Source organism: Anarrhichthys ocellatus, unplaced genomic scaffold (genome assembly GCF_004355925.1).
Source record: "Anarrhichthys ocellatus isolate YVR2014 unplaced genomic scaffold, GSC_Weel_1.0 scaffold58, whole genome shotgun sequence".
In the NCBI taxonomy this organism is placed as follows: Eukaryota; Metazoa; Chordata; class Actinopteri; order Perciformes; family Anarhichadidae; genus Anarrhichthys; species Anarrhichthys ocellatus.
In genome coordinates this window covers 1,618,376-1,635,490 of record NW_022280088.1, presented here as the reverse complement: position 1 = coordinate 1,635,490, position 17,115 = coordinate 1,618,376, and the positions used below count along the sequence as shown (strand labels likewise).

General features: G+C 40.5%; 3 protein-coding genes across 3 annotated transcripts in view; 2 read left to right on the top strand and 1 right to left on the bottom strand.

The window, feature by feature from the left end:
* Positions 1–1,498: 1,498 nt before the first annotated feature.
* On the top strand, positions 1,499–4,820 carry LOC116396654 (solute carrier family 22 member 7-like). Its single transcript, XM_031871399.1, has 9 exons — positions 1,499–1,897; positions 2,023–2,126; positions 2,230–2,384; positions 2,542–2,710; positions 3,455–3,578; positions 3,744–3,853; positions 3,990–4,204; positions 4,391–4,499; positions 4,613–4,820. The coding sequence occupies exons 1-9, from the start codon at positions 1,517–1,519 to the stop codon at positions 4,818–4,820; spliced, it is 1,575 nt and encodes a 524-aa protein (XP_031727259.1). The 5' UTR covers positions 1,499–1,516.
* Positions 4,821–5,897: 1,077 nt separating this feature from the next.
* On the bottom strand, positions 5,898–13,928 carry LOC116396703 (pre-mRNA-splicing factor ATP-dependent RNA helicase DHX15). The gene is made up of 14 exons (XM_031871457.1): positions 13,756–13,928; positions 12,521–12,851; positions 12,172–12,365; positions 11,914–12,073; positions 10,905–11,123; positions 10,656–10,823; positions 10,427–10,513; positions 10,074–10,223; positions 9,885–9,993; positions 9,599–9,790; positions 8,460–8,582; positions 7,181–7,371; positions 6,844–7,013; positions 5,898–6,359 (listed from the first exon to the last, which is right to left on the bottom strand). Exons 1-14 carry the CDS (start codon positions 13,818–13,820, stop codon positions 6,242–6,244), a joined length of 2,277 nt encoding a protein of 758 aa, XP_031727317.1. The 5' UTR covers positions 13,821–13,928; the 3' UTR covers positions 5,898–6,241.
* A 2,453-nt stretch (positions 13,929–16,381) lies between these two features.
* The window catches only part of LOC116396698 (extracellular superoxide dismutase [Cu-Zn]), a 24,178-nt gene continuing 23,444 nt past the window's right edge, over positions 16,382–17,115 (top strand). The window contains exon 1 of the mRNA XM_031871452.1: positions 16,382–16,703. Coding sequence (XP_031727312.1) covers positions 16,690–16,703 — 14 coding nt within the window. The 5' untranslated portion in view covers positions 16,382–16,689. The remainder of the gene's footprint in view (positions 16,704–17,115) is intronic.

The following is a 17,115-nucleotide window of genomic DNA, read 5'->3' as shown; positions in this document are numbered from 1 at the left end:
TCTTTAAAATCATGAAAAAATGTTTAATCTGTTCAGTCCACTGTTCATACATGATCACTCAAACTGAGAACAAACTTTAAAAATGGATGACAGCTTGGACACAGCTGTTCTGTGTGGCAGTGGTCAGTTGTCCGTTGAAACTGTGTGATGATACACTTCAACGTTTTCTGAAAAAACAGACTCAATACAAGGCAGTTATGTCCATAATTGCAGTGTACGTGGACTTGTGCTTGTAATGTAACAGTGCTACTGCAGCTACCTTGCTCACTGATGTAGAGCAGTGGTTTAACTTTTGACCTGTTGCAGATACCTGCCAGTCAATCAGAAAGTATTATTTTTGAATAAAAAAAAGAGAATTTGCTGTAGACAAACCTATACTTGGATCAAGAATAAGAAATTTGCAATTTAGATTTCCTGAGTGAAAAGTAAATAAGGTCACTGGGAGATGCCAAAGTCATGAATAGTCAAATTTGCTTTACATAGTGGCTTTAATTGTAATAACAAACAAGACATAAGTTAAAATGAGTTAAAAACTATACTATTTTCTCCCTGGTGGCTGTTGCTGCAGGGCTGTCAGCTTCTTTTCTTCCTGACACACAAAATATGTGCCTACCATAGACTATTGAGCATGTAGAGCACACAAGGTAATGAGCCTTCATTTTGATTGAGTTTGATTTAAACTTTTTTGTGTAGCCTTACGTACGGATTCATGTCTACTTTATGTGTTGCAATTGTGATGGAAGATTTCTATGATTAATCGGGAGAAGGGTGGAAGTTTTCAATCTGGATCAATAAACAGAGTCTCGAAAGAATCAAAGTTGTTGGTCTTTATTGCAATAAAGAGAGAGCAGTCCCAAAAACACGTATCTCAGTGTACTGTGAGAAGGCTTCTGAAAGGTGTAACATTCAACATCATTTATGCATACAAAAGGTTCATGCCTTACAAATTCAGATAATGTGGCAAAAGGGGAGTACAATTATTTCAGACAGGATGTCTGTTTCTGAATCATTCAGTTTCTGGAGTCAAGGTCTCTCTGTGTCTTTCTCCTAAGACAAAGACACAGTGTCTCTTCACTTCTCATCCTTCATGGGAAGAGATAACAAGACACCTGGATACAAAACTAATTAAAAAACATCGCCTGACTACGAGTAGTACATTCTTTAAAACTAAGCATGATACAATGATATATTTTCCCATCACACAATGCAATAACGATGTAATATTTCTTAAATAAAATGTAATAAAGTGATGACTCATTTCACCACATGCTGACTGAGGTTCCTGCTTTAACTATTAACACAAATGCAAACTCTGCTTCACACTCAGACAGATTGAAATCAGTGGTTAAGTGAGGTAAAACATTGATTTTCTCTGGATTAGAGAAATGCCAAAGGTTGTCTTGACCAGGTCTTAGAGCCAAGTTGGCTTAATTCTTGGTCGTCTGAAGGCGTGTGCATCTGAGGATTTTCTTCTTCTCTCGGTTTCAAAGGATTTTGCACACAGTGGGAGGCCACAATGAAGTTCGAGAACATTTTAGCCGACATTAATGGATTTGGAAGATTTCAAAAAATGATCATTGTGATCAGTTTCATTGGCCGCTTCACAATGCCCTGCCACTTCATGCTAAACAACTTCATAGCGGCTATTCCTTCTCACCACTGCGACATCAGCTCTCTGGATGACGAAGGTTTTTTTAGGAATTTATCCCAGGCAGAAAGGCTTGCTGTAAGTATTCCAGTCGAGGAGGATGGGAGTCTGAACTCCTGTCAGATGTTTGCAGAGCCTCAGTATCATCTGCTGATCAACTCTTCCAACATGACTGATCTACCCACAGTGCCGTGCCAGAATGGGTGGGTGTACGATAACACCACCTTCAAGTCTACACTGACCTCACAGGTGACCTTAATTTCTTGTCATTAGTAAAAATAATCAGATGAAATAAAATGTACTTGTTCACCATCATGACCTCCTTTTAGGGAGAAGTCACTCATCAACCCTCTTTCTTTATTTGTCTGTTTAAGTGGGACCTGGTGTGTGATAGAAGAGGGGAAAACAAAGCAACTGCTACCATCTTCTTTGTTGGAGTGATGTTTGGTGCAATAACTTTTGGAAGTCTGAGTGACAGGTATTGCAGCTTGGCTCCTTGACATTCAGCTTATTACTTTGATTATCAAGTGTTTCAACCAATCAGTAAAATCAAAATTTGGAAACTCTCTGACTCTCCATAGGTTTGGCCGAAGGATCATGCTGCTGGTGTCGTATGTGTCTGGAATGCTCATTGCTATTGCAAGTGCTTTTTCTACATCCTATGTGATGTTTGCAGTGCTGAGGTTCTTCACTGGGTTTTGCATCACCGGCATCGTCATTGTCACAACAGTCCTCAGTAAGAATATATTTCAATTTCTGTTGTAAGCTGTTACATGTTTTCTATATCATAGCAAGTTCAGAGGCCTAGGCTAGCAAATGTAGGTGTACAAAAAATAAATTTGTTTCTCTGAATTTTGATCCCTGCAATGTGATGAGGTGTTTGTTTTTTGCAGGTGTGGAATGGGTGGACATCGAGCATAGGAAGCTGGTTGGAGTCATCGACAGCTTATCCTGGACATTTGGGAACACAGTTTTTGCAGCTATTGCTTATTTTGTGACTGATTGGCGGTGGCTAATTGTTAGTGTCACCTCACCTCTAACCTTGGCCATTATCACCTGGAGGTAGGACTGAATAGCTCAGATCTTTTCATCAAACAGAAGTCCTCTACCATGAGCCCTGGAGACATTGTGTTTTGGGGTGCCCAACATTTGCATTGGTTGAGGATAAACGTTGGGGGGAAAAAAACTATGTAGTTCGCACATGAATATTGCAAACTCTGAAAAATGTTATAAGACAATGTTTAAACTATCAAAGGCTCATCTTCCAAAAGTTTAATGCCGGTTTAAGATCAAATGTGTGAGAGTGAATACAAAGTCAACTTTAGTTGTAGCTTAAGACTGCAAATTTTAAAAGTAAAAACTAATTTGGGGATGTGGAGTTAGAAAAAAAGGGAGGTAGCCTGACCTCTGTAGCCTGCTCCTCGTCTGCTCCCTTAGCTGCTACTAGCATAACGCACTTGAATCTCCAACTGAACTGTTGCTGTCCAGTTCCATCGTGGGTAAAATATCGCTTTTGACTGAAGAACAACGCATGGAATAGAAAAAATGATATCTGTTATCCATTTCTTTTAACTGACCATCGTGAGCCCTAGGTTAGAGGACTGCAACATTAACTTGCAGTATTCAGTGTGCAGACTATTTCTCTTTTGCCTTTGTATGCTACTTTTGTGCTGTGCTTGTACCCGACGGGGATTAGATACATAGATTAGGTACATCATTTACATCAGGTTTGTTTTTAATGTAAACATGCAATGAAATAATGCAATACATTAGATGTAAAAACAAAATGTCTGCTTTTAACATTAGGTGGATGCCAGAGTCAGCGAGGTGGCTCATTGCTAATGGAAAGCTGGAGCAAGCTCAGATGTATTTGAAAAAATGTGCCAAGATGAACGGAACAGCGGAGCTAATTGACACACTTAAAATAGAGGTTGGCATATTCCAGATGACGGTTACATCAAGATAATTAACGAAGTGGGCCTGCAATCTTACAGATTACAATTAGTTTGAGTTTTCTAATACACTATTATAGATGTTAATCCTTTACATTTTGATCACAGGCTTTAAAGAATAATGCTGCTTTGCATTCTTTCAGACACTGTCGACTATTGTTGTAACCGAGAAGAGAGATCGGCCTTATTCATACTTCGATCTGATACGAACACCCAACATGAGGAAACTGGCACTATGTACTGGTACAGTGTGGTCTGTATTCCCAATGCCATTGTGCTCAATGATTTTGGGTTGTATTACATTTTAAACGATCCAGGTGAATAGTTCTGACTGTATCTAAATAAACTATCAATTTTGCTTAATGAGTCTCCACTCTCTCTTCCGTTAGGTTTTGCGTGGCAACTGCATTTTACGGCATCAGCTTCAACATCACAGGCTTTGGGCTCAACATCTACCTCACTCAGTTTACCTATGCTGTCATTGAGCTGCCAGCCAAAGTATCAGTTTACTACTTACTGGATAAGATAGGCAGGCGAAACACTGAGGTGGGAACTCTGCTAATGGCTGGCGTCTGTCTTGGAATCAACATTGTAATACCTAAAGGTAAGCATTCATTGACGTCCACAGACTTGGGGCCTACAGGTTTATGATATTTTAAAATGTAACTGTTTTAATAACAGAGATTACTCAGTATACACAATATATATTGAATAGTAGTGTTTTCATTACTAACTGCACTAACTGCAACAACAAAAAGCCATCCCTCAATTACTGACATCTTGTTTTCAGATATGTCTACTGTCAGAACGGTGGTGGCAGTCATTGGAAAAGGGTTTTCTTCAGCTTCCTTTGCAACTATTGTGCTCTACAGTTCTGAGCTCTATCCCACTGTCATAAGGTAACTATATCAACACTGCAGGACATTGAATAAATAAGATTTTTTTCAACCTAAAAGTAATAAAAGCATCATTTAGAGCCCTAAAGTTAGTCTCCTGTGTTTTTTTTTTTTAGGCAGAACGGCATGGGTTACAACTCCTTCATGGCTCGACTTGGTGTAGCTGTGGCTCCTTTGATTGTCTTACTCGATGAGGTGTGGAAGGACCTGCCCCAGGTCATCCTGTGCTCTGCAGCTGTACTGGGGGGAATAGTGGCAAGAACGCTATCAGAGACATGCAATAGGTGCCTGCCAGAGACCATAGAGGATATTGAACAGCAGTGATAGCGAACACTGTCAAGCTGTTATTTTTAGTTTAAAAAAAACTTGAGATGACAGTATACGTACAACTTCATTTTCTGTTTGTATGTCAATTACCTTCAGTTTTCCTTGGATATTGGTTGGTTGAAAGTATATTTGGGGAGGTCTGGGCTCTTTTAACACTTAAATTAGCAGCAGCACTATTTACAGTAAATAGAAAAATACTTAGTGGTATAAGGCAGTGGCTTCCAACCTTTTTTGGCTCATGTCCCTTTATAACCATGTTATAACCCACAAGTTACTTCCCGAGTAGTTAAGAGTGATGTTCCCTTGTCAGATGTTGTCCAGTGTTTTAAAAATGCAAGATTTTAAGAAATGTAAACAATTTTGTCAGGAAGTAATGTTTATTTTCTGTCTTGTTTTTAATCTGTTATGCCTTAAGTTTTTATCACTGTGATCCCTCTGACTCCCAGGTTTGTTACCAGTTATAAGGTGAATTATAATTGAATATCTACATTTCTGACAAAATAAAGTATGTTAATGAAAAGCGCTTTGGATCTAATTCTGTTTCCTAAACTTAAACCAGAACACATTTTCCTTATTTTATATGTAGAGTGCATCATAAGCCGAGATCCACATTAGGTAATACATAAAACAATTGAGCTGAACAGTGGCTGCTCAGAACTTTTAAAAAGCACAAACAAATAAATATGTAGTAAAGGAGAAATAATGCTCATTTCCAGGTTCATGCTTGTATTTTGTGTTTCTACTAGAACATGTTTACATGCTTAATGTAAACATTCAGATACACTGCAACAGGAAATAAACTGGAACATATTTAGAAGGTTTACGAGTAATACTGTGAAAAGTGAGTTTTCACAATATGGGACCTTTAAGATATTAAAATACTGGAAGTGTAGTATTGTGCAACAGTTATGGTACTACCCCGTGTTATGATTGATCATAAACCAGTCTGAAGAATTGTTCACATATTTATATCAAGCAAATTTGAACTACCAAATCAGTATCCCAACAACACTCCACTAGGGACCACACTACCTTTGGAATAACAGACTTTAGTAATTAAGATGTGCACAGAAATTAAGTCAAAGCTCCTTTATTAAAGAAACAAAGCAAGCACATCTTTTTTTATGACTCAGCAATCCACTAAAGGAAAGTCAACCACATCTAAATGACATGTTTCTGATACTCCTTTTGAAAATCTTTATAGCCAGGTCTAATATTTGCCGCTGATATTTCATCTGACATTACACTTAGTTACATAATGAACATTGATGGGAAAAAGAAACAAAACAAAACAAAACAAAAAAAAGCAAACAAAATATAAAAATCAAAATGTCAAATTTTAAACATTAAGATACAATGATACAGAAAGATCTAAAAACAAGTACCAAGTTGTTTCCAGGACACTTCTTGGCTATTGTTCAGTACTGGGAATACTCCTTGCTCTCTAGTTTGGCAACGATTCGCTCCAGCTGTCTTTTTGCCTCACATTGTGGGAAGTTACTCATTTCATAGTACTGGGGTGCGATCTTCACCAGCCTGTAACAGAAGAGAGAAGACCATGAATGAATCCGTCAGGAGATCATGTACAATCACAGCTCAGTGCCGTGCCCGTGCAAAACATGCTTGTTCGGAACGGACCGAATGCTCGGCCTGTGGTGTTGCAGCTTTCTCGAGAACCACTCATACAAACAACTTCACACACGACATCCTGCTTCCACAGCAATACACCTGCCATGACGGCCCAAGTCGCTGACACATCATGCTGGACTCACCCTACCCCCCACCCCGCTGCTGCACAGAGTGCTGTTGGCTAGTATATTCAAAGTGTATCAATATTGAATGCGTCGCGTGAGTAAATTGTACAAAATTCAACAATGAACGTCCTCTGGTCTCCAGCAATGTACAGATGAACGGTTCTCGAGATAAGCGTAGGACATACCATACAAACATGCATACAATCCTTGCTTTTCTAGTTAGATGAACCTGTATTACAAAAAGTTAAACATCTTTGCACACATACCACTCTGGTTTGATGTCTGTGCACGTGCGGATGTAGTTTTTGGTGGTGAGGACAAATTCATTGTAGAGCACCCACTCGGGCTTGTGGTCCAGGACTGTAGATGGGTGCAGTTGGACCACTTGGTTGTCTTTGACTGTGAGGTAATGACCTGTGCGCTCCAAATGAGCCACCTGGAGGATTAAAGGATATATTAATTAATGTAGACTTCCACAGGCACAGAGAGACGCAAGTCCGCAAACATCTGTGGTGCAAACTTAAGTCATATCCTGTAAAAAACATCATGAATGATGTCTTTAGATCAGCTTACCGACTTAAACATTTGCTAATCTGCGTTTACCTGCATGAAGAAGCCGGTGCAGAGCGCTCTGCGGATGTTGGTGTAGTAATCTCTGCTGGTGAACTCTGTGCTACGACGGGGCAGGTTGAAGCGGTCCATGATCCTGGACAGCTGCTGCCGTACGTTGTCGGCAGACATCAGTGAACGGTAGTTGACAAAGTTGTCATAGCACCACTGGTTAGCCTCGTGGTCTGCAAAAAAGTATGACAAAAATTCAGACATTTGCTGAAAGAAGGCTCTCCTTGTTTCTCATCTCATCATTTCAATGTGTCATGGCCATTTGGATATAAGCTGGTAGGCAAACGCTGCTTTGTTTCATGCATGTGTCATAACAGCTTATATATCCACAGGCCTCGATCCACATTAGCTGGTGCAGAACATCTTTCCTTCTTGGGGTCCACACAAAGCATAAAAACATGACAGCAGATAACACTTAAAGACAAAACGACGTGAGGCACCTCAACAGTCGGCCTTTGTCGCCGCTAGTTTGTTGATGTGGGTGTGGTGTGTCGGGACCTGTGTACGTATGAGCATGATTTTGTGACATCACAACTGGTTTGGAAAGAGACATCTCAAGTCCAGCAGTTAAACTTATGACATGCCATTTTCTTGGCCAATGTCTTCCTCCTGATTTTGTTAAAAGTGTGACCTGCCCAATCACAGCAAGGCTCCAAACTAAGTGTTTTACCAACTATACCAAAAAATAATTTCAACCGTATCACAGTCAGGATAAACAGTCAAAACATTTTTAGCTTTTTGCTACTGTCATCTATAGTGGTTATTTTGCATAAAAATAAAAGGTTACATTTTTAATTAAAAAAAACAATCTTGGCATTGAAGTTGAATGTTTCATGCATGGGAATGAATAACAAGATAAGTAGCTGATTAAGTTAGCCAGTTGTCCTAAATATTCTTACGGTTGTTTCTCCATGGCTTACTTTAGACTTGCATTTGTGAGAAATTGTGAGCTCTATGTCTTCCCTTCTCACAATGAAGAACTTCCACACCAACATCATGTGTGTGTGTGTGTGTGCGCGTGTGTGTGTGGGGCGTAGACATTATCGTCTGTGCTGCAGTGTGCAGATGTACAACTATCATGCAGCAGTGGCGCAAGTGTGAAAATGGGACTGGCAAGTGTGAAAATGTGCACAAAAAAATAATGAATCGAAAATATGCCACTGGTCATAGCCGATCAGCTGACAACCATCTGCTTCAATAGACAGCAGAGATTCGTCGCTGCATATTCAATATTTAAGTATGAAACTTTTAACGTGCTTACTTTGTTTGAAGGCGTGGTAGACGTTGAGCAGCGTCAAGTGGTCTCCGTCGATGTGAGCAAACCTCATCTTGGACTCGTCTGCTGCCTTCTTAGCCTCCGTGGGTCGGACAAAACACTGTGGGACTAAACAAGGTTGGTATGGGCCCCAACAAAGCCGCCCATAGGGATGAGTCATATATTCAGAGAAAAATGGAGCAAAGCCTATGATGCTAGGGCACTCGACACTGCGTTGGGACAGGGCGGGACCACAAGCTCTATCAAAGGGGGCTGCAGTCTTTTCTCATGGTCAGTCCCAACTGTTATGGCTATTAGCTTGTAGAGAGGGGGTCATTTAACCACATCTGTAAAACAAGAGTTTTCACACAACTACAAAGTGTTAGGGACACCAGCAATGTTTTTACTTTTCAAGATTCAGAAATTTTACTTTTTCGTATAGAGAGATAAGGCTTAAGCTTGTAAGAGAGCAGATAATTGAAATACTTCCAGGCTACATACGATAACTCATAATAATAATAATAATGATAATAATAATGATAACAATTCACAATGCATTATTTAAATGAAAAGAAAATTCTGATTAACGCGATGTATATGAAAAACATTAAGTGATGCCTGCCCTATCCACGGGCTTTGATGAGGAAACACTCTTTTGCTCGTCAATGAACATACTAAACTATCATAGCCTGAAAAAATTACAACCTAAAATTAAAAGTCAATACAAAATTAAAGAGCAGCTTTAAAATGTAAGTGAAGCTGTCCAGAGTGAAAGGCATTCCCAACAAAGGGGAATTCGTGGATTAAAGAGGCTTTTTGATGATGACATAAGAGTTCATGTTGGGGCTGCACAGCTATGACAAAATGGCACGCAGATTTTATTATTCAAATAATAGTGACTATTGTACACAATGTAATCCCTACATAGCATTGCTTAGGAATGATTAAAATTGTTTGTTTAATACTTTGGTCTGCACCTCTAATATGTAAAAAAAACTTCAGTAATACTACATTAAACATACAGTTATGAATAATAGTCCTGCCATCACTTGTTTCAAAACTACCAGCAAGTAGTATTGTGATTAACCCCAAGAGGCTTGGTCTAGAGAAGGCAAGGAAGATGTCAGCCCAGTCCTGGGCATTACCTGACAGCATGGCAGTAATGGAAAGGATCTCGTTAGAGCAGTTAAACTCGCAGCTGGCAATGACCATCTTAGCCAGCTGGGGGTCCAAAGGGAACTCTGCCATCATGGAGCCCAGCTCCGTCAGGTCACCGTCATCGTTGAGAGCTGCGAGGTAATTCAGCAGCTCAAGGGCCCTCATCAGTGTCTCAGGAGCTGCAGAAAGGGAAGAGACCGACAGAAAGGTCAGAGAGTTATGCGTAAGTGGAGATTAATAAAATGTTTTAGCAACTAATGCAGACCAACTCACCTGGTGGATCCATGAAGTCAAAGTGCACAAGGTCATCAATACCCAGCTTCTTCAGCTGCAGCACGACAGATCCCAAGTTGGATCGAAGAATCTCAGGGTATGTGTTATCCTGGAGTGCGGGTGTATACAATGTTAATAAACAACTAAAACAGTCAGAAATGTGCAAAGAAGTCCGGTACTATCACTTGCCTGCATCTCTGTTTTGTAGGCCTTCTCTGTGTAGAGGCGGAAACACTTCCCCGGACGGGTTCTGCCGGCTCGTCCTGCCCTCTGCTGGGCAGAAGCTTTACTGATGGCCGTGACGAGCAAAGACTCAACTCTGATACGGGGATTGTAAACCTGAACACACATTTTAAAAGCATGTTTAAATGAAATAGTTGACCTGACGAGGGATGTCGAGCCACAAGCCTCAAATAAAGCATTCTGTATCTGCCTTTATATTAATGAGTTTTTCAGAATCATCCAAATTTTGATGCAGCACCACATTGCAAACAGGACTAAATGCACTAAAACTCCAGTGAGCTGAGCTACACTTGGCCCACCTTTTGCTTGGCAAATCCAGGATCGATGACAAACACCACACCATCAATGGTCAGAGAGGTCTCTGCAATGTTTGTCGAAACCACAACCTGTGGATGAAGCAAAAGGCTCTCAGATATCATTTATCACATTCTGATAAGTAGGAACAAATAGACACATAATGTAAAGTAAGATGCATAATTTAACCTGGTGCGATAAATTAAAATGCATCTTCTATTAGTTGAAATGTACCTTTCTTCCGATAGCACCATTGGGCTTTCTTGGAGGAGGCGGCTCAAAGATCCTTTGCTGCTGCTGTGGTGGCAATGTGGAATACAGTGGAATGATTTTGATGTCTCCGACATCAGGTCCGAGGTCATCCACCTCACGCTTAATCCGTTTGCAGGCCTCGTCAATTTCCTGAAAGAAAAATGTTATTCAACTTGCGTGTATAAAGACAACTACAATGGACTGGAGTAATGCAAGTGTCACAAGTCTTACCTCTTGACCAGTTAGAAAGAGAAGGCAGTCACCTTCTTCTTCCTCACACATATGAATCTGGATGACGGTCCGGATCGCTGCCTCAAGGTAATCTCGCTCCGGTTCAGGAGTGTAGAAAATCTCTACAGGGTGTGTACGCCCAGGGATGGTCAGGAGAGGACAGTTGTCGAAGTAAACCTGGAACTTCCCGGCATCTAGCGTGGCACTCATGACGATCACCTGTGCATGATGGGAAAACATTTTTGTAAATGTTGTTTTTTCCAACTTCTATTTAGAGACCAATGCGTCAGAGGCGGAAAGGTTAGATTAGTGCCAGCAGCTCCATACCGCCTTTAACCACATCAGAAAATAAAACTGACTTAGTAGATATTTTAATGAGATTTGTCGATTAAGATTATGCAATTTCTCAAGTTCTTAGTTCCAGAAGACGTTGCTCTGACGAAGTCTTGCCTTTATGCAATCCTGTGTAAAGTACCACACTGCTCTTCATCTGTTGTAAGACTTTGTGCATGGCCATAACAAAACGTTATTAGAATCAAAAAGGACACGCCCAGCCCGAGCTGCTCAGCATCTATTTATTATACACCTTCTCTTGAATAGTGAGCAAGTGTCTAATTCTAACAAATGGTAATAGAATTGAATTGGCACACTTGCTGATTAATTTATTGTTGCCTTCCAAAGACTCGCATCACAGTTAAAGGTTTCCTTTCGATATTTCTATTTCATTACATTAGAAAACGCCCAAGCTGGCTCTTCGTCAGGTTCAGAAATTTGATTCATTTTAGGAAAGAGAGTGTATAACAGCGAGTGTATAACAGCGAGTGTATAACAGTGGCGTAAACCCTTGGGAGGCTGTCGACAGTTTTTTGGACTGTGTATGTTTTACACAAGGAATCATATTCTTCGGCTTACCAATTTAGTAAAGCACACTGGTGTAGCAAAACATGACATATACCATGATTATGGCAGGCAAATGATTAATTGCTGTTATTAAAAAGTGAGCTAGTACCTTTAGATCGGGTCTTTGACGCACCACCTCCTTAAGTACTCCCATTAGGATATCTGTGGCCAGAGTTCGCTCGTGGGCCTCGTCCAGAATGATGACACCATATCTCTCCAGCAACGGGTCATTCATAGCCTCTCTTAGTAACATACCATCTGTCATGTATCTAAAGAAATTACACACGTGCTTTGTTAGATTGAGACGTTCTGGATCAAAACAATAAGACTGGTAGCTCTGTGCCTACAAAAGACCTCAATCCCTTACTTGAGTATAGTCTTAGCAGAGCTGCAGTCCTCAAATCGAATGGAGTAGCCGACTTCCTGTCCAAGCATGATGTCCATTTCGTCCGCCACCCTTTGAGCCACGCTCATAGCAGCCACTCTCCTGGGCTGAGTACAGGCTACCGCCCGCTTAGGCCCAGGCAAGCCCCTCACCATGTCCACACACCACTGTGGGATCTAAAGATTGAAAAGTTGCAATAAATTCAAAAAGAAATAATTTGAGAGGAAATCACATGTTTAAACAACACAGTGCCATCATACTGGTTATGCTGGGGCTTTAAAAGTCATTCAACATGCACAAAAGGTACTGGCTGATTTGTTGCATGTCAGACCTGTGTTGTCTTCCCGGAACCAGTTTCTCCAACAAGGACAAAGCTCTGATGACGTGTGATGATATCGCTGAATCTTTCCTTGTACTCCCACACTGGAAGCTGTAACCTTTTCTTCAGGATCTCGTAGAAGCGCGGTGTGTGCGGCAGGTTGGTGAATGGGTTGACCTGCTGTTGCATAGCCAGCTGCTTGATGGGTGCTAAGCATGGCACGGAGGCCGTGCTGTTAGACGGGACACTAGAGGGCTTTGGGTCTCTGTCCCGGTCTCTGTCCCTATCTCGATCCCTGTCCCTGGAGCGGTCCTCACGGTCTCTGTCACGGTCCCGGTCTCTCCTGAAAACATCGGAGCAGGGCATAATAATAAATACTCCAATGTAAATCAATATGAAGCTACCTTGTGAATTCCTGCCTATACTGCTGTCAAAGGGACAAGTATTAATTCAGCCCAGTTCACATGACATGAGCTGAACAGCAGAGATGGGAAACGTTTAACTCTGATGTTTAAAGTTGTTTGTTGCAACACAACGCCAATAGTATCATAGACCCTTCACAATAAAGAGAAAACTGAAAGAAAGTATCTTTGAAGCAGTTTCCAATAAAGTTGAAGAGTATAACCTTCACATAAACGTAGGTGTAACGTTACAGTACGTGAGTGAAATTAGTAAATGAGTGACTTGGCGTAGCTACCGTTAATAATATAGTTCTCCGTAAGAAGAGACCACAAAGTTTTGGTTAGCAAGCATGCTAGCGCGTAAGAATACGGTTTGTTGGGAGGTCTCAAGGTGATCATTTCTTACAGTAGATTGCTATTACAACAACCAAATGACATTATTTTCATTTGTAGCTTAAGGTTAGGCAGCTAACGTTAAGCCAAATTAAGCTAGCTAGCTAAGGTTGTGGGCAACTCGCTAAGTGAGCACTTTAGCCACACACACACGTGCCTCAATGGTGATGGTAACGTTTGATGGCTAGCGCCGTCCTCATTAGCTAACCTACATGAAGGTATTAAGCATTGCAGCAAGACGCAATTAATTCATAACCCTGTCTCTGAAGAACAGTCAGGCACCATTGAGCAGTGGCACAAAAAACAGAGCTAAAAAAATGAACAGCTGTGATTATATGTTAACGGTTCTCATTATAAATCAATGGGGGCTATTAGCCAAGTCAACTAGCATCGGCTAATAGTTACTAGTACCTAACTGGTTAAAGCGGACATTAACTGCGGAGCTTCACGTACCCTTCAGACCTCTTCTTAGTGGAGGAGTGGTCATCACCCAAATCCAGGCGATGTCTTTTGGACATCTTCGGGAAATAATTTGTTTATTTTATATATATTAACGTTGATACAATTCTACCGGGCAAATGGTAGGTAGCTACCCAGGAGATAACTTCTTCTTCTTCTTCTTCTTCTTCTTTGGGCTTTAATGGCAGTTGCATCCTCAACGTTGCACTACCGCCATCTTCTGGAGCTCCTACAGTGTCCGGGATGTTCTATTTTTCTGATCAGTCCCGTTCTCCTCAAGAAGCTGACCAAGCATCTTCTACCCACTTCCGCAACACTCCAATATGATCTGATCTGCTCCTGTTTTCCCCAATCTTTAAATTTTGACAACAAAAACCGGTTGGATGCTTCCCTTTAATGTGAAGTGTTCTGTTCCGATAACTGTGCCCTATTCTTCACCTAGTAATGTCTCCTGTTTTCTAATTTCCTCCCCTACTTCTCACAATACCATCTCTATTTTGAATTTAATGTAAATGTCTTCCTCTTGTCCCAGATCCCAATGCTCCTGCCACTCTTTATTGCTTTCCTTCTGATTTTGAAAGATTAATGTGTGTATCTATATTTCCTTTTTCAACAGCTTGTTTGGCTAATTTGTTTATTCTTTAATTTCCCAGAATGCCTGTATGAGCAGGAACCCATTAATACAACCTCACCACCTTGTTTCCTTATTCCCTTATTCTTGCGTGAATTAACATTATTTCATCGGTTGAATCCTGACGATTACAAACCGTACCTGACATGAGACTGTACAGAGCAGAAACTAAATCACTACAGATTAAGACTTTGTTTGGTTTATTTTGTTTTACCCATTCTAAAGCCATTGGGATGGCGTACAGCTCAAGAGTAAATACACTAAGGCAATTTGAGGTCCGTCTACCTCACCTCTATAGGAACTGTGACTGCAGAACCTGTGTGGCCTGTTGTTGGATCCTTCGATCTATCTGAAAAAACCTGCAGATAGTCTTTGTATTTATTCCTCATATCCATAAAACTCACTCACCAGATCTGCACCTTTATTTTTTTCATTAATTTGAAGCAGTTTTTAAATCTACCACCAGAGTTTCTAACATGCACACAGGAATTAAAAGGCCATATTACAGTTGAGCAGAACTCCTTTTCGTGCACTCCCAGGTCTCTTGTTGCTGCATCTCCTGACCAGCCAAATGTAATTGTTGTGCTCTCTCCCTTTTCCAGCTGGCCTGTACTCTTTTGGTCGGATGACTATCTTCATGCCCCCTCAGATTTATCCAGTATGCCATCAGCTGTTTCCACAGTGGTAACAGCTGATGGCATACTGCTTCAACTTGAAGTGCACACACTGGCGATGTTCTCATTGCTCCTAAACACACTCTCAAAGCCCAAGCCTGAATTACATCCAGCCCTGCAAGCACAGATTTAGCTGCTGATCCACATACCACAATCCCATAGTCTGGCCTTGATCTGATTAGAGTTACATATATTGTAATGGCAAAATATATTGAACTTTGTGTGTTCGTGTTGTGAACCCGAAACTTACCTGTGATTAAAACTATGCAGTAATGAGGAACTTGCAGGTGAAAGTCTCATCTTACCTTGAAACCGTAACTGGTTCCCAGTTGAACGCATCTAGCAGAAACTAGATAATGAGCAGATCAAGACAGCCTGTGTCAAAAGACCTGGACTCCCCTATGTATGATTTATCTAGGAGCGGGCCTCTGTATGCATAAAATGATGTGGTGTCTGATACTTAGTCGAAGCTTTGCTGAGCTGTGGTATTCTCTTCCCTCTTGCAAGAGAATAAACGGACAAAGACAAACTTGAATCTTGTTAAGACTTTATTATTGATTTGTGAACAAAAACTCTCTTCTCCTGATTAACCTAGAAATATTCCACAGCAATATGTATTTCAGTGATGCAGTATCAGCTCCCCATCCCTCTCCTGTAAGACATCTCAAAACATTTATCACTTTTTTACATTCATCCTCCACATTTCTATAGGCTCTCTCCATGTTAATCTCGGGTCAAATACACTCCCAAAAGACTTTCAACTCTCTCCCGGTCACTTCCATGTAATTTCAGATTATTGCCTTCCTGAGTTTCCTTCTGGTAAAGAGCATAATTTTTGTCTTCTCCACTGAAAATGTAAATCCCTCCCCCCATTTCAACTTTACGCACCTCTTTTCTTTTAATGTTCCACATTTCTCTCTCTTTTCCCCATATCCATTGGCATATTTTCAAATATATCATTTATCATCACAGAGAATAAAGTGGGATTTATAGCCAGGAGCTAACTTGGTTTTGGGTTCCTGTTTTATTCTTTTCAAATATATTTTACAGCAACTGTGCAGATGACATTACCACTGCCTGCTGGCTTTATGTTCCTCAAATGGTTTGTGATGAGTTAATTAAAAACGCGCAAAATCCATTGACATGAATTGTTTTTTTTAACTAAAATGTTCTCACGTTCCCTAAAGGTTATTTGACGTATTTTTCCCCCTTCTTACTGCGAATCCATACAACAATTTGGTTATTACAGCATTACCAATTCACCATACTTTTAGGATCTTAGATGTGTTGTGTTGCTTAAGGAGGAGGAGTTTCTGTCCCATGAGCAGCTGTCCTTTACTGCGTGATTACTGCATGTCTACATAAACGGGCCTGAAGAAAACATGCGCAGCTGCAGGTCTGGAGAAAACAATGTGTCAACACATGCATGCGTTTTAAATAACGAAAAACATCTGAAGCAACCTTCGCTCCACCCTCAGCAAACAACGCCTATTGACACGGTTATGCAAGACTTTTCTGAAATTTTGCGTCTTTTCTCGTCAGACGACCAACAGTATACGGCTTATCAACAGTTATCAACTTATCTAAAGTTGTAATTACTGCAGCGGTTTGTTTACGCTCACCATGCATCTAATCGGGTAAGTGTACTTTCCTCATATAGCCCGAGGTATCTGCGTTTGGATCGTTTAATTAACTTCATCTGCAGAGTAAAATACTGCGACATATAAATGTTTTTTTAGGAACTGGAGCTTATCATTTGTGCTAATGCTTTTAGGCTTATTGAGGGAAATATCGTCCAGCAGAAGCCCTTGATTATGAAAAATCATTTAAAAAGTTTGATTGACAAAAGAAATCAACCAAGACCAAAAGGACCGATAAGTTGACGAGTCGACTAAAAGGGGGCGCTGCAGTTAATATTAAGATCTTCAGAATCTCTATAGTTTAAACAACTCTACTAGAAAGTAGCTCAAATGAGTTCCACCATCCATCAGTAATGTTAAAATACTTCTTAAATCTTCATGAAATATTTATATATATGTATGTATGTAT

What these genes read in the sequence shown, in the direction of transcription:
- LOC116396654 (XM_031871399.1), top strand. Translation starts at nt 1,517, where the DNA reads ATGAAGTTCGAGAACATTTTAGCCGACATTAATGGATTTGGAAGATTT. An exon ending in TTTGGAAGTCTGAGTGACAG is followed by an intron (nt 2,127 to 2,229) that starts GTATTGCAGCTT and finishes GACTCTCCATAG; the next exon opens with GTTTGGCCGAAGGATCATGC. An exon ending in TTGACACACTTAAAATAGAG is followed by an intron (nt 3,579 to 3,743) that starts GTTGGCATATTC and finishes GCATTCTTTCAG; the next exon opens with ACACTGTCGACTATTGTTGT.
- LOC116396703 (XM_031871457.1), bottom strand. Translation starts at nt 13,820, where the DNA reads ATGTCCAAAAGACATCGCCTGGATTTGGGTGATGACCACTCCTCCACT. An exon ending in CTGGATTTGCCAAGCAAAAG is followed by an intron (nt 10,224 to 10,426) that starts GTGGGCCAAGTG and finishes ATGTGTGTTCAG; the next exon opens with GTTTACAATCCCCGTATCAG. An exon ending in ACAGACATCAAACCAGAGTG is followed by an intron (nt 6,360 to 6,843) that starts GTATGTGTGCAA and finishes CTTCTGTTACAG; the next exon opens with GCTGGTGAAGATCGCACCCC.